At 38.2% G+C, this 16,908-nt stretch overlaps 1 protein-coding gene across 15 annotated transcripts in view; it reads left to right on the top strand.

The window, feature by feature from the left end:
- The window catches only part of MYOM1 (myomesin 1), a 158,720-nt gene that overhangs the window by 59,658 nt on the left and 82,154 nt on the right, over positions 1–16,908 (top strand). For all 15 annotated transcript variants that reach the window (XM_070220800.1, XM_023647558.2, XM_070220797.1 and 12 more), the window contains 5 exons: positions 5,010–5,102; positions 6,724–6,812; positions 6,921–6,983; positions 10,604–10,768; positions 12,778–12,939. In XM_070220800.1, the coding sequence (XP_070076901.1) occupies positions 5,010–5,102; positions 6,724–6,812; positions 6,921–6,983; positions 10,604–10,768; positions 12,778–12,939 (572 nt within the window). The remainder of the gene's footprint in view (positions 1–5,009; positions 5,103–6,723; positions 6,813–6,920; positions 6,984–10,603; positions 10,769–12,777; positions 12,940–16,908) is intronic.

The following is a 16,908-nucleotide window of genomic DNA, read 5'->3' as shown; positions in this document are numbered from 1 at the left end:
CCTGGCTCCCTTACAGCCCTTTCCATAGAGGGTTTGATTCCAAGTTTCCACTAGTCATCCTTAGGTCATGGAAGTCCCTGAGGCCTAATAAATGACTTGAACACACAACAGCTGCTCTTTGGCCAAGCCCACGTACTGACTAGATCTATCTAAATGGAATCTAGAGGTTACCCGGGGAGTGCTAAATGGCAGGAGTACACATCACTCATCATGGCCAGGTGCAGAGATGCTTAGGAGTGCCATCTTATTCCCAGCTCACTTTGAGAGTAGAAAGAAGCCTGCTTGGGTGTTGGGTCCAGTAGAAAAGTTCATTGCAGAGGATGATGCTGCACCACTACGGTATAGCTGGCCATCCTGGGGGAGAGCTTTGTCAACATAGAAGGAAAAATATATATGTGGTGAAAAAAACCAAAGCTGTTTTACTTAATAGGCTATATTTATATATTAACTTGTATAATAATAACTTGTATAACAATAAACCAATAATATGGGTTTAAAGGGAGAGGAAAAATATTGTATTTGTTTTACTTGCATAAAGAAACTCTCAAAGGATGTGTAAGAATCTAAGGAGAGCAGTTAACTGTGGGGAGGAGCTGGGTAGAAAGCAGACAAATCTGATGAAGGACTGTTTCCTATGCACCCTTTATGCTTTCTGGTTCTTGGACCATATAAATGTATTGCCTAGTCAAATTTTTAAAATTATACCAAATAGAGGAGAGAAATTCTCTTCGAAATAGAAAAGCACTGAGTTAATTTTACACTTTTTTTTTAAGAGCCAGATTTAATTGGATTTCCAGCCCAAAGTCTAGATCACTTTTGGCAATGGAACTCTGGATTGTAATCTGTGGGGAGATTCACACAAACTCAGTGGAGCAATGTGTTGGTGTTAGTGAGTAGTGTCATTCGCTCACTCACTCAACACCCGTGTTTTCAGATCTATTTGTGGGTACTGGGCTAGATCCTCAAATGAGTCGCTTAAAATACATGTTTGGAATTCTTCACATTGCCGCTAAAGTCATTGTCATATAGACACTTAAAGAAATTTGTCTTCAGGCATGATAATAATTCAAAACCTGGGAGTAAAATAGTATGAGAAATATATCTTAGGAAGAGTCTAGAGATTTGGAGAAGTCTTATTCTAGTTTTGCAAATTATGAGAATTTATAAATTTCATAATAGAATTATGTACTGAATTTTTTTACAAGATTAGCGTTATTTACAATGTATTTAAATTTAGCAGTTACTACCATATTATCTTGGAAAAAATCTACATTTAAAACAATTAAAAATTATTTATAATTTATAATTACTTCCCAACAGAAGGATTTGGGGTTTTATTTTAGATTTGTCTTGTTTATTTATGTCCAAAATCTATCCTAATTGGATAAATCTCTGTCAGCTAATTGGTTTTGAAAGTGAGTAATAGCTATGTATTCAAAACATAAGGTTGGAGTCTAAGCAGCAATCACACTTGGGATGGGATTTCACATGTTAAAGATCATTTTGACGTGTTATTTGTTGATAGAAAAAAATTAGAGTGAAGCCTTTTTGCTTGACCATGATTTACACTGCCAAAGAGCTTTCACTGTAACCCCTTGTTATCAAAGTCAGTCCAATAGCCAAACAAACATTTGTTTGGTGGAATTGTGTGTGTTTTATACACATAAACAAAGAGTGTTATTCTAGAAATCCTAATAGTGTAATGGAAACTCATAAACTAACAGTTCATAGACTCTACACGAAAATGATAAGGAAAATGGTATACATCTGAATATTCACAAGAATTTCAGAAACCTTTTGACAAATAATCCCAGGGTGTGGATTACTCTCCAAAATTGGTTGATGACTGGCCAGTTTGGAATTTCACTTTCCAGAAATAACAAGCTGTGAAGCATATACAGAGCAGGCCAAAAAATCATTCATTTCTTCCCTAATACTAAAGACAGCCAATCTCAAGCTACTCCAGAGCTGAATGCCTAGGAGAATTCCCTGGAGAATAGAATTGACTCGCTTTCTAACTTAATCCTTGTTTGCTGCTTTAAAACGGGCTTTTCTTACACTGACATCCGGAGTTCCACAGGAAAGACTAGAAGCTCCTCAATGTGTTCTGTGTCATGTGTGTGTGTGTATTTTAAACTGATTTCATGTGTCAGGTGGTAATTAGAAAAGTCGTGGGTATTTAGCTGGGGGAAAGGCATTAAGGTGCTAAATTGGGTAGAACGAGGAAGGTGAAGCAGCCTTGGGAGCTGCAAAATACTCTTTTAACTCAAACTTTATGGAGATATGAACATTTTTGGTCAGAAGTCAAATCGGCTGTCACTCAGTTGTTTGGTCAAGTAGCACATGCCACAGCCTTTGGTATGATACTTCTCTGCTTATGCTAAAAGGAACTGCTTAAAACACCCCAGCACATGAAAAACCTGAGCAAGAGGGAGCTTCTGAGTCAAGTATGAAATTACCTAAACCAATTTATTCACAAGAACATGCTGATTAACATGTTCTACCCTGTCATTCATCAAAACAAGAAATGTTCAAAATTAGGAGCGGCCAGGATGTTTCTTTGTACAGCCATCTCTGATCAAATAGTCCTGTCTGCCTGGAGCCCTGTGATGAGCTGGCTGTCTGAGGCTGCTCCCGGGCTGGCAGGAAACAGCTAGCAGTGGCTTCGATGGACAGGGTAGAAGGCCCACCTGCTGCGCAGCTGTGGTTCTTAAGCCGGTCCAGCCTTCTCATTTCACATCTGAGGGAACGGAGACGCAAACAGCCTCAACTTACTTTCTTTGTATGCACTTATTTTAAATTATCCATATCATGAAGTATGTGTTTGTCAGAACTCTGTTCCTTTGGCCAAAAATTATGAAGCTACAATTAATCTATTGTGTCATGTGATAATTCTGTTCAATCCAATTTAACAAACACTGAGTGCCTAATGTGTGCCTATGACTCATACTTCCTTGAGAATGGGAATAGAAGTAAATATGCATCAGACACAATCCCTATTATCAAGGCACCGACAACTTAGTAGAAGAGACACATCTCCAACCATAATTTGATAAATGCTATATCTTGCAACCTGAACCAAGTAACACTGATATGGAGAGGCAGGAACAATTAATATTGTGTGGGATTTCAGGGAGGATTTTATTGAGGAAGTTGCATTTGATCTGAACCTTGAAGGATGAGTTGGGATTTTGCTAGGTGGAGAAGGAGACTGATACATTTTAAAAGGTTTAGAAAATGAATGTATGTTCAGAGACATGGGGTGTGTGTGTGTGTGTGTGTGTGCACATGCCTGTGTGTGAGTGTGTGAATTAGGGAGAGGAAGGAACTGACTGAAGATTATCCCCTTTCTTTCTCTTTCTTTCCACCACTTTCCCTGCTCCCAAACCTCCTTATAACCATTTCCAGAAGTGTGGAGACATGAAATGCAGTTAAATAGAAAACAGTTGGAAAATGGAAGCATCACATGTTGTCAGGAGCCAGACTGCCTGGGTTCAAATCCCAGCTCTGCTAATCTAGCTGTGTGAGCTGGGACAAGTTACTTAACTTCTCCAGGTGTTGGTTTCTTCATCTGGAAAATGATGTTAAAAATAGTACTACCTTGGGGCCTACCTGTGGTCGAGTGGTTCAAGTTCTGTGCACTCCACTTTGGCAGCCCAGATTCACGGGTTCGGATCCTGGGTGCAGACCTACTCCACGCATCAGCCATACTTTGCAGGCATCCCACATACAAAGTAGAGGAAGATTGGCACAAAGGTTAGCTCAAGGCAAATCTTCCTCACCAAAAAAAAAAAATTAGTGCTACCTCATGTGGTTGTTGGGGTATTGAATTTAATAATCGATACATAAAGAACTCAGAACCTTGCCTGGCTCATAGTAAGTGTTCTGTGTCAGTTGTGGTTAGTATTGTTATTTACATTGTCTGTGCACGTAAGGTGGGATGTCTGAAAGGGAAACAAGTGAAATCCAGCTCCTCTTTTGGACAGACAATGGCTTAAGCAAAAAAGCCTGGTCTGGCACCATAGCCACTGGCTGTTGAGAATAGGAGGAGGTGGTACCACTTCTGGACTAGGGAGACAGTGTCTCAGGAGGGGCCCCTCCATGTAACCCCACCCTCTGAGGGCTGAGAGGCTTCACTAGGGATGGGACAGTCAGAAAAAGGGAATCTGCCAGCTTTTATTTGTCAGAAGTTTTCTTTTGTGATTGGTATTTTATGTTCTTCCAAGTCGAGAGCCATGCTTCCTTATGACAGAATAAAAGACTTAAATATAATGAGCTTTCAATACAATGACATTGTTTTTAACAACATGCAGGAATGTTCGTAGGAAGAATGTTTGCTTTCATCCTACACAGACAGTCAACAATAAAACCCCCAACACAAAGCCTTCCTCTCTGTTATATCAACAATTGGTCAAGGTTTTCTTTTTTTAAAGATCTTTTATTAAAGTATAACATATACACACAAAAGTGCATATTATATATATACACTTATGTATAAATGTAGAACTTTAATGGATTTTTGTAGATTGCATACATTCATGTAACCAGCACCCAAATCAAGAAACCAAACATTATCAGCACCCAAGATTCCTGCTTCATGTGCCCCCAGCCCCCAGGAAATCACTCTCCTGACTTCTAGCAGCATTAATTGGTCTTTTCTGGTTTTGTACTTTATGTAAAAGCAGTCATTATACTATGTATTCTTTTGTGTCTGGCTCTTTTCACTCAAGATTATGTATGCAAGATTCAACTGAATGATCAACTTCTTAAATGTAATTTTTATGATGGAGGAGAGGAAAGGATGTTCATCAAGAAGTTTTGTTGTATTTATAGTGCATTTTATTTAATCTACTGTAGATTTGCATTTGTTGAATAGATGCTGCTGCTGACCTCAATGCTGTGTTTACAGGTGTTCCTTCAAGAACAAAAATTGTGTCCATGTGTGTGCTTTTAATTATGAAGCTATTTCACACTTCAGCCTATTTCACCTAATTTCCATTGTCTCACAGGTATAAAAACCAGGTGCCGATAAACGTCCATGCAAACCCTGGAAAGTATGTTATTGAAAGTCGATATGGAATGCACACTCTGGAGATTAACGCGTAAGACGACATCAGGGTCCATGTGTGTTGCCCAGCAATCACTCAGGGAGGCTTCTCACTGCTCCAGTTAACAACTGCTCTGCCTGCTTCTTCTCACTGCAGCAGGAGCACAGTGGGGAACATTCCCTTTCCTTGCTTCTCTTGGTGCAACCTAAGAGTGATATGCATGGCTCATTCTTACCAAGCCCATGTTACCTCCCAAAGTGATCTTATGTTTGGATTTAGTCAAAGATGATGAGAAAAAATTAGTTTGTATCTTTTTGTTTATCCTTTTATATACTCAAGAGTTTTTCTTAGACATTAGTGAGAAAATAAGTTACATAAATAGGCATTTATATTCAGTTATCCTTTCAAAGCTCCAAATCAACATCATTGTCATACTCTTTTGCCTTTAATCAATAATAGCCATGGAGATTGGGGTGGGTGGCGCTGAAAGTAGACTGGACTAGGAGAAATTGTTCTTTCCTTCAGCTCACCAGGAACTGTGGGAAACTATGTACCCACCCCATCAACCTGTAGCTGGAGGCAGGGACGAACATGGGAATGTTTTTAAAGAAAAATTTGAAGGCAGAACCCACAACAAAATTCCCAAGTCCTCAAAAGTTTATCATGTTTCCTCATATGTTTTTGAAGTCTGTATGAAAAAGTTAAACAAGCTTCCACCATTTTCAGTTCACATAAAACCATGACTTGCTGAGATGTTAAAGTAAAATTTACATCATTCTGACCTCAAGAGATTTATAGCCTTCTTCTCAGATCAGAGCAGTTGACACAAGTGATGTTGAACTACAAGCAGAACTTTGAGACCCTGTGACATTCACTAAGCACTGACCCCTACCTAAAGTCACATCAATTCTGCCAGTCGGAGGTTCTACTGAGGCAGCCATGGTGATCGTTCTCTCCCTAACTCCGCTATTAAAGAAATCCCAATTTCTGTATTATAATTCAGAGGAACTTCCAAATGGCACATCTTATGTTGTGCTGTGGGCTGAAACTCCCAATGTGGCCTGAACACTAGTGGAACTGAGGGATAAATAACTTATTTGTACTTTGAGGCTAGAACACAGAAGCATATATTAGATGACCTGGGTCTGGTCTGTGGCTCAGGGAGGCTGTGGGAGTCTCTAAGGAGAGGCTGTTTCTTTCTCTCTCTGTCTCCCTGCTGCCCCCAGACTCACTCTAAGGGAGGCCAGCAGGAAGTCTGTGCCTCCAGGGTGCTCCTGGTGGTTACTGCTACAAAGGTAGAAGACCAGACATTTGCTGCTCCCAGTGCTACTTAAGACCAGTTTATCATGGCGCTGTTCACACTGTAATTTATGTGCTTAGCATTTTGTTGACATTTTTGACATTTAAAATCAACGCAGGCTAAGGTCACAATGGACAATAGATGTTCTCCTCCCAATCTGTGCTGGGGCATGAAACTGCAGTAGATTTCTCGGACTATATAAAATCCCATGGCACACTAGATCAGAGACAGCTGGTAGTTTCATCAAGTTCCAAGAGCCATTTGTTAGCCAGTGATCTGCAGAGCGCTGTGTTAGTGAAGAGATCCTTGATGGAACAGCTAGCAGTTACAAAGTGTGCCACTTTGATAGCCACTCATTTCCATTCATTCTTTCAGATGTGACTTTGAAGACACCGCTCAGTACCGGGCCTCGGCAATGAATGTTAAAGGAGAGTTTTCAGCATATGCTTCGGTTGTGGTAAAGAGTAGGTTTGCTGGACTTGTTTCATTCAAATGCATTTTTTAAAAATTCTTCTCATTGTTAAAAAATAAACCATGATGCAGTTCACATGCATTTCTGCTTTCTTTTCTAGGATATAAGGGAGAGTTGGATGAGACTGGCTTCCATGCCAGGGTTTCCACCATGCCCCCCAGCTGTGAGTTTAAAAAGTTCTCTCTCTTTAAAATACAACATAATAAAGCTATTCTATAATGCTGAAATAAATGCATAATATATATTATAATATATGTTGGTATGTATACAATAGCTATCTATGGTTAGTTTTATTTTGTAGATTCTGTGGTTACTATTTTCTTTCTAAATATAATTGCTTTGTTCCGATTTCATAAAAGCCCAGATGTGCTGGGCTAAAATGGCAATTGCTTTCAAGTCTTTCTGTGTTAAACTGAGAAAGATCATTATACAAACCTGGGCAGAGTGATTCAAACACACACACACACATGCACATACACACATGAGTCTAGACTATATCAGAGCAGTCTTACTCATCCTTAAATACCCAGGTTAGTGTCACTTCCTTGAGAAATCCATGTTTGATCCCCACTGCCACGCCCATACCCCATCCAGTCAGGGTTAGGTGTTCCTGATGCGGCCACAGTACTTCCATCAGAGCATCTATCACAATGGACACTCTTAACTGTTATATGTATGTCTCTCCCTCTGGCCCAAGGGCCACTTGAAGGCAAAGCTGGACCTTTTATCTCTCAACCCCAGCACCAGACACAGCGTAGGTATTTGATAATCAATCAGTAAATAAATATATTAATTTATGAAGTGAAATTTGAAGTGATATCTAAATGCAAGTAAAGTATTAATATATTCTGATTAGTGAATTAGAAAACATTCTAATTTGTGAATTTGTGAACTTCAATCATTTCATCTATATCAGAACTTCTTTTCATGAAAAGCAATAAAAGTAAAATTCTATGGTTGTTCAAATAATTAGATGCTTACCATGGTCAGACTGAAAAAGGTAGTCAAACTCTAACTTCTTTTTTCCCAAACATTAAAAAATAAGTGGTAGTTTTGAAAATGGTTGAGGAAGATACTTTCTCATGGGTCAGTTTTTCACCTAACTGGTTAGTTTGATGTCTGTAGATGACCTACTTCATTTGACTTCATGGACTGGCTCCTAATTTTAATATTCCAAGTTATAATCATTAGATATCAATCCCATAGGTGGGAGGGCATGATGAGTGGGAGTGAGGGAGGAGCACATTCCAAGTCATGTCCTTCTCTTATACTTGATTTACATGGAGACACAATAGTTGGAAATTCTCAAACTGACTTATCTCCCTTTGTCCCCAAGACAGGCCTATCGATCATTCACAATCTTCAATAAGAACTGCTCATTCCCACTACCATATCACCATCCGTATTTCTCCTTTTTCCCTCTTCTCCATGGAGCCAGAGTCTGAAAGCCCAGCTCAACCTCACTCCTTAATCTTTCAGAGCTTCTCTGACTGACCCCTGATTTGAGTGCAGTTGCTCTCAACATAGAAAGCAGAGGACTCTTATTCATTCATTCAACTAATATATTTATTGAGCACCTACCAGGTGCCAGGTACTGATTTAGGTACTTGGAATATGCTGGTAAATATCATAGATAAAGCTCCTTGCCCTTGGTCCTGTTCTAATAGTTAATATTTATTGATCGATTGTGCCGGACATGATGCTAAGATATTTTTTATATGCATTGATTAATTTAATGCTCCCCCAAAGCTTACGAAATAGGTGCCTTTTTATCTGTGCTATGCCGATAAGGAAACAGTTTAGAGACTTTAAATAATGGGTCAAGACCACATATAGTGGTATAGTAGGGACTTGTAACCTGGTCTTTCTCATTCTAAACATATTCTAAACCAGGGGTCAGCAAATCCTTTCTATAAAGGACTAGATTGTAAATATCTTCGACTTTGTGAGCTGTACAGTCTCTGTCACAACTACTCCACTCTGCTACTGTAATGCAAAAGCAGCCATACACTGTAGGTAAATAAATGAGCATGGCTGTGTTCTGATAAAACCTTATTTATGGACATTGAAGTTTGAATTTCCTATGACCTTTCATGTCACAAAATATTCTCCTTTTGATTTTTCAACCATTAAAAAATTTAAAAACCATTCTTTTTTGTGTGTGTGAGGAAGATTGTCCTGAGCTAACATCCATGCCAATCTTCCTCTGCTTTGTACATGGGACGCCACCAGAGCATGGCTCGATGAGTGGCCTGTAGGTCCACACCTGGGATCCGAACCCTGAGCTGCCAAAGTGGAGCATGCGAACTTAATCACTATGCCACCGGGCCGGTCCCTTAAAAAATGTTCTTAATGGTACAAAACAGGAGGCAATCCAGATTTAGCTTGCAGATTTGCCAGCCTCTGACCTAAACCATGCCCTCCTTGTAACCCTTATCTCTACTCCATAAGGTAGTTTTGGAACCAGCCTCCCAATCAGCAAGATTTGATCAAGCCATTTTGCCTTTTGATCTCAGAGGAACATCATGACATAGAAGTGGGGCAGATGGGACACATGTTTCCAAGAGAAGTTATTTAACTGTTGGTTAGTGGTTGCCTGTGAACACAAATTCAAGGAGTACAATGTTTTGGTTGAGAGCACAGGTTCTGGACACAGCCCGCCAGTGTAAACCCTGGCTCTGTGGTGTGAACGTGGGCTGTGATTTCACGTCCCTCTGATGCTTTTCCTCATCTATAAAATAGAGATAATAGTGATACTTACCTGATAGGGTGATTGTGAGGCTTAATTGGGTTACTAGATATTAAACACTTGGAACAATACTTGGCACAAGGTGAACTCAATAAATGTTAACCTGCATTTTCAAGTTAATACTGAGAGGTCTTAGGAAGAGAAGTGAAATATGAGATAAAGGGCCTAAGTTTTAAAGTTGGCCAGTTATGAGTTTGAATTTCAATTTCATATATGATACCTTTGAAACCTTGGCACTAGCTGTATATTATATTTGTGAACTTCTGTATCCCCATATAAAGGAGGGAAAAAACTAATATCTATGCCATGGAGTTTTTGCAAGGATTAGATGAAATGTCAAATGCGAAGTGTCTGGCATGTAATAACCCATCAATAAATGGGCATTATTTTCCCAAGCCCTTTCCTATAAGAAGAGAGAAAATAAAACCTGGGAGAGTTTATGATGCAGGCATTTACTCAGTCTATAAAGAAGATATTTCTAAAAAGAATATTTCTAAACTTACAGTATTTTAAGCTCTTCCATTTTCTCCCATTTACATTTCTTCTAATATTTTGTTTTTACTCAGATCATTAAAGAAACTGAAGCAACTTACTGAAAAAATCCATTCCTATGAGTACTTGATACGGCTATTTGTCCCAAGAGTACAAGTAGTAGACTTTAAATGAACTCAGAATCTAAAATTAAAAAGTGCATGTAAGGCAGCCTACTATTTAAGTCTAAGCTAAATGTGGTCTTAACCTATATTTTATATAAGGCATAAAGCCGATCTTTTAAATTTTATTAATTATAATAGTAAAAATAAGCATTTAGCTTATCTGACCAATGAAGCAAGAATATCCGTACAAAGAATTTTCATTTCACATAATGATATATGTGACTGTGCTACATATTTCTTTTATGAGACTTAGTTTTTGCCCAGATAAATCATCTGATTGATCTTTGTTGTGACTTCTTTCTGCCTGTGCTTATTAAAATGCTGTATTTCTTTGATGATAAAATATAAATTACTGATGTTTGTTTTTGTTGTACCCAGTTGCTGTGACTCCTTATGGTTATGCGTCCAAGTTTGAGATCCACTTTGATGAAAAGTTCGATGTGTCTTTTGGGAGAGAGGGCGAGACGATGAGTCTAGGCTGTCGTGTAGTTATCACTCCTGAAATTAAACATTTTCAGCCAGAGATCCAGTGGTACAGAAATGGTGAGCCTCTATAATGAATTCTCACTTATGTTCTTATTTGCAGAAGGTCACAGACCGGGCTTGGCACCAGAGCATGAATGTCTATAAGACTGCAGATCTATTTATCAGAGCTGGCAGAATCTGGACGTTAGAGGGCATAACCTACTGGATATTAAAAAAGTTTTTACACATATATGAAAGTAACAGAAATTTCGTAATATATTTTTGGAGATTCTAATTTCTTATCACCAAGTAATATATGGAAAGGATTACAAAAAATGTATTTTCTTTTGTAAGTTGCATATATATTCATTGTGTTAATTTTATTTGGTAAAATAAAATGAAGTCCCATGAAGTCCAATGAAGACTATGGAGCAAGCCCATTGGCCCCCGGGCAGGGTAGGCAGTGGGCAGTGTGCTCACCAAGCAGTTGGCCTGAACTTCAGTTGTGCATGCAGGCACCTGGGGCAGTCTGGGGTACCACGGGATCCCGAGGTGATGAGTGGAACCAGGACCTGGGCCCAGAATGAAGCCAGGAATGGCAAAAGCAGCGGCAGCATTCATGGTGGACATAGCCCTAGAAGAAAGGAGGAGCTCCACGTGGGGGCAGCATAGGAACACATAGTGGGAAGCCAGCTTGCTTGTTCATCCCCAGAACTCATCTTTTTGAGATCTGCACAAATATTAACTCCCTGACCTGAGTGCCGTGACAGGAACTGCTGGCAGTCAGGCAGTAAATTTTGTCAGTAAAATATTACAAGATAAAAAGCATGTATATAGACATTGCAATAAAGCACTTAAGGCAGTTGTTAGAATTCTTTAAGGAGTTTGGAATCTCCGATTATGAAAACTGCCACAATGTTGCAAAGCAAATATCCACAGGCGTAGAAATAGAAATTAAGTTTAAAGATTGTCTCATTCAATTAAAAAGAACACTATTTTCATATGAAACTTTGGATGAAACAATTATTAACAAGGAAGATAATTTTTAAATTAATTTTTCCTCATAATTGAAAATACAGTGATAGAATGCATAAATAGGAATTTGAATTATATGCAAATCATGAAGTCATTTTTAGTTTCTTGTATGACCTCCACAAGTTACAGGACATGTAAGAGAAAACATTAAGACGCAATTATGTAAATTTATATTTAAAATTAAATTCAGACTTACATGAAGCTGATTTATATGAAGAGTTAAATCTTTTTAGAAAAATTGTCCCTGAAGAATCATCAGCTCTAGATACTAAAATTTTTATTTCGAAATAATTTATCAAAAAGTTAACATGATGTTAACTTCATAATACCATTATATAATACTATATAGTATAAAACTGTATACTATAACCATGTAACACTTAACAGCTGCAGTAATAGTTGTATAAGCAGAAAGATCCTTCTCAAAATAAAAAATTGTCAAAACTCATTTGTGACCTTGCATTTACAAGAGTGACTAATATTGCTCTCAATTATATTGATTTAAAATAAAGTTGCTAAAAGTATAAATTTGATGACCTAATAATTGAACTTGCAGAAAAGCAAGCCAGAAATATCTTATTAATCAAGATATCACATTAATAGAGGAAGATTGGCACAGATGTTAGCTCAAGGTAAATCTTCCTCAAAAAAAAGTATATATATAATCACATTAATATTTTCTGTATACAAAATATTATTTTTTGCAATTTTTATTATCCCTGTTACATTTTATAAGTAATAAACTATTTTTAGAGGAAAAAGCCTTATGTCTTAGTACCTTTAACTGTATTTTTTTTCTCTGCTTTTTGAACACAAGGCCTTGCAATTTCATTTTGCAGTGGGCTCTCCAGATTACGTATCTAGCCCTGGCCTCCTCACTCCTGGTCTAGTATTTTTACCAATATAAACATGAAAGAATGGCTCATAGTCAAAAAAATTTTGATATAGAAGAAGAAGAATGAAAAGAGAGAGAGGGAGAGAGAAGAGTGGAGAGGAGGGAGGAAGAAGGGAGTAATGGAGGAAAAAAATCAACTTACTTTTTTTTCCCCTAGGGGAACTTGTTTCTCCTTCCAAATGGGTGCAGACACATTGGAGTGGAGATCGGGCAACTCTGACATTTTCTCATCTCAATAAAGAAGATGAAGGCCTCTACACAATCCATGCACGAATGGGAGACTATTATGAACAATATAGCGCTTACGTCTTTGTTCGAGGTAAGACCTAGCAAAAAGCAGAACGTCCAAAAATATTTAGAACACTGAGGCCAAATCAAGCTATCCAAACTTGTTTTTTGTAATGATGAAAGAACCATTTGAAAGTTCTTTCAGATTATGTGAGATAAGGATATTAACTTCCAGTAAAATTAGACCTGCCTGATGTATAAAGGTTAACCCTGAAGCACCAACCCAAAGGTGACCAGTTTGCAGACTATGTTACTGTCACTAATGTCAGTGCTTTCCTCATCTTCAATGAGCCATCAGTGCAGTTCACTATAGGTGTTCGAGGAGAGATGCTAAATCTTAATGGTATGAAAAGCCATCTCAGTTTATGGAAGCTGCAACAAAATAATCGTGTGTTATTTGAGGACTTATTCTTTAATATCCATTTTGAGGAGCTAATTTATTATTTCATTGCAAGCCCTTTCTTTATAGCATTAGCTTTAATGAACTATGAAACAAGTGCTACAACTTAGTTTTTAAAACAAACTGTAATAGTTGATTTTAGGAGTCTTTCTTTTTTCAGCAGTGTCTTGAATGATTAGGTAGGTAAAGTGGGCATGCTATTTCTACATGAGATCCTAGAACATTTGGAAGTCCGTTAACACTTCCAGGCTACAAGGCAGTGTCCTGTGTTCTTTTATGTGATGTGAGGCAGGTGTGGCCACAAGAGGAGAAAGAGGAGAGGTCAGGAAAACAAGTTTATTATACTCACAGGTCCAAGAGACAGGAGGTGCAGCACACCGTGCAGGGCCACCTGGGGAAGCACCAGCATCAGTCTGTCATGAGGCTTCTGAGAGTCTAGGCCACAGTCTTGATTGGAGTTCCTGTGGAAAAGGCAAGGCAGGGCAGGATAACAGTTTAGGATTGGCTAGTGTGAATAATTTCCATGGACTCTAAGCTGTAGGGGCGGTGCCTAGTTGTCTAGTACCCAGCCCTGGGATGATTAAGGCGGAATAATATTTCCTCCTGGGGTGCATGGGACAGCTAGAGGAAGTATGGCTCTGAATTGGTTAGTTTGTAAATCAAAGGCATGATCCAGGCTGAGACCTTGGCTCTATCCAAGAATTAGCTGGCCCTGGGAGGGACAATCTCTCCCTAGCCGGAAAAGTTTTTAAGATGTCAAAACATCATAACATACAGCAAATAAAAATATAAACAATACAGGTAGACTTGCTAAATTTTTATCTCTTGTGCACTAAATAGAATCATAAACTCATAGGCATTTTGATCAAAGTGGAACTTTTGAAGTCACGCAGGTCTCCTTAACTTGGATCCACAGACTCCCAAGGGGTCTGTGATTACGACTATATTTCAGTATAATTGGTTTCTTTGGTAATCTCATGTATTCTATTTTATTTTATGCATTTAAAAGCATTATTCTGAGAAGAGGACTCTGGGCTTTCTTTACCAGTTTGCCAAAGAGTCTATGGCACAAATAAAGTTCAGACTCCCATTCTAGTCCAACCTCTTAATTTTAAGATGCAGAAACTGAAGTTCAGAAAAGTAAAGAGATTTACCAAAAGTCTCAGAGTTAGTTAGAAGCAGAATTGGGATTAGGATACAGATCTTCTGATGCCTAACCCGGGATTCTGCTTAGGGTATAGGCTAAGCTGCTGAAACAAAACAATAAAGGTTTATTTTTCTCCAGTGTTTATCAATCCAGAAGTAGGCAGGTTGTCCAGATGGTTCTACTCAATGCGGTCATTCAGCGTTCCAGGTCCCACCCATGTTGTTGTTCCACTGCCCACCTGCCTATGGTGCTTTCTGGTGTTCCCATCCCAGCCTATGGGGAAGGGGAGAAAAAGGAAGTGGAGGGGGAGATGCAGAGTTGCATACACCACTTCTGCAGAGTGAACACATGCACATATCTCACAATGAGGAAAACTGGGGTATCTGGTCTCTAGTAGGGCAGACATGTTTCCTGCTAAAGCTCAGGGGTTCTAGTACTAAAAGGAAACAGGAAGAGTGGATACTAGGGGCAGTTAGCAATCCATACCACACCAGTAATGAACAAAAACAAATGATCATTGAATTCTGCCATGAACCGGTGACTGATAAAGATATGTGAGTATCTACACCAACCGAAAAATGTGTCATACTTTCTCCTACACAAAAGCATTTGGGGAAAGGCAGATATTGCCAGGGGAAGAGAGCAGCTAGCCTTCTGGGTGAATTGCAGGGAAAATGGACACTCTGGAAGTTATCAGCTTCAAGTTTGTTAGCAATATCAGTATCAATATCAATATCAATTATCATCAATGTCAATATCAGTTATCAAGTTTGTTCAGCCAAACCACCTGGATAAACCTGGCTAGATGACTACTGATAAGCAAAGTCTGCCTCTGCTGTCAGTTTTCTTACTTGAACCAGAGAGGATTTCTGGTGACTCCAAAAATACTTAAGTATGCCTTGGGGATTCCTTCATGGACTTCTGGGAACTCTGACATAGTCTAGGACTTTTCTCACAACACTTTTCAGTGCCCCAACCCAGAATTGTGGCTCTCTGCAGGTTTAGGCGACTTCACATTCCTAATTAAAGGCAGGGCAAAGGGATTAAAATTTTAAATTTTTACTTAAGCTGGTTTTCAAATCCACAAAATAAGGAAATGGAAAAATTCTAAAATTTATCAGATGTTGATGTAAGAGAATTGAAAAGACAAATGGGAAAGACAAAATTGGAAAGACAGATTTCAGCAATCACATTTTGAATTTAACAACTTTTAGAAAAAGATTTTAATCATAAATTTATTTTAAATGATGTATTTTGGATTATTTTTTAAAAAATATTTTTGAGGTGTAATTTATATACCATAAGATTCAACCATGTTAAGTGGACAGTACTTTTTAGGATATTTATGAAGTTGTGCAACCATCATCCACAATCCAGTTTTCAAGCATTTCCATCATCCCAAAGAGATTTCTTGTGCCCATTCCCCAGTCTAGTCCCTAGGCCACCACCTATCTACTTTCTGTCTCTACAGATTGGTCTTTTCTCGACATTTCTAGATATAATACGTGGTCTTTTACATCTGTCTTCTTTCATTGAGCATATTTTGAGGTTCATTATGTTAGTTGTTTGCTCCTTTTTACTGATGTCTAGTATTGCAATGTGTGGATATGCCTCATTTTGTCTATCCATTCACCAGTTGATGGACAGTTGGATTGTTCCTACTCTTTGGCTATTATGAATAATGCTACTATGAACATTTGTGTTCATTTTCATGGGCCTAAGTTTTCATTTCTCTTGGGTAGATATCTACAAGTGGAATTGTTAGGTCATGTGTTAAATTTATGTTTAACTTTTTTAGAAACTGCCAAAGTATTTTAAATGACATTTTATATGTTTTTTAAAACTGTATCCATTGAGCTGCATGAGGCAATTTCAATGCATTTTTTAGAGCCCTGGCATTTTTGCTGCTTAGAAAATAGTTTCTGAACCAGAACGATCAGTATATAAAGCAGCATATGTCTGCAGAAACACATTCCAGAGCTGCACACATTTGGCCTGGATTTTATTACATAGATAATATGTTCTCTGTGAAAAAATAGATACTATAAATGAGAAAAAAAAAGAAAAAGAGAAGTCATCCATAAGTCTACCCTCCAGAGATATCCAATGTTATCATTTTATTACATATTCTTCTAGACTTTTATGTATTCTCCCCACAGAAAGAGACAGAGGGAGAGAAATGATAAAGTGATAAAGGATGAGAAATAACATCATGAAAAAGAGTTGCAGATGACAGATAAATATATGAAAAAGTTTTCACTAGTAATCAAAACAATAAAATTAAAGTGATAAAACTTTTCAATCCATCATATTGAAAAGATTTAAAAGATTTTAAAATCCACTGGGATAAAGGAATGGAGAGACCAGCACTCCAGTACGTTGCTGGTGAGTGTAAATTGGTTTAGCTTTTCTCAGGGTGTTTTGCCACTGTGTATGGACAGTGCACATTTCCA

The sequence above is a fragment of the Equus caballus genome, chromosome 8 (assembly GCF_041296265.1).
Source record: "Equus caballus isolate H_3958 breed thoroughbred chromosome 8, TB-T2T, whole genome shotgun sequence".
NCBI lineage: Eukaryota > Metazoa > Chordata > Mammalia > Perissodactyla > Equidae > Equus > Equus caballus.
This window is presented reverse-complemented; position numbering and strand designations above follow the sequence as displayed.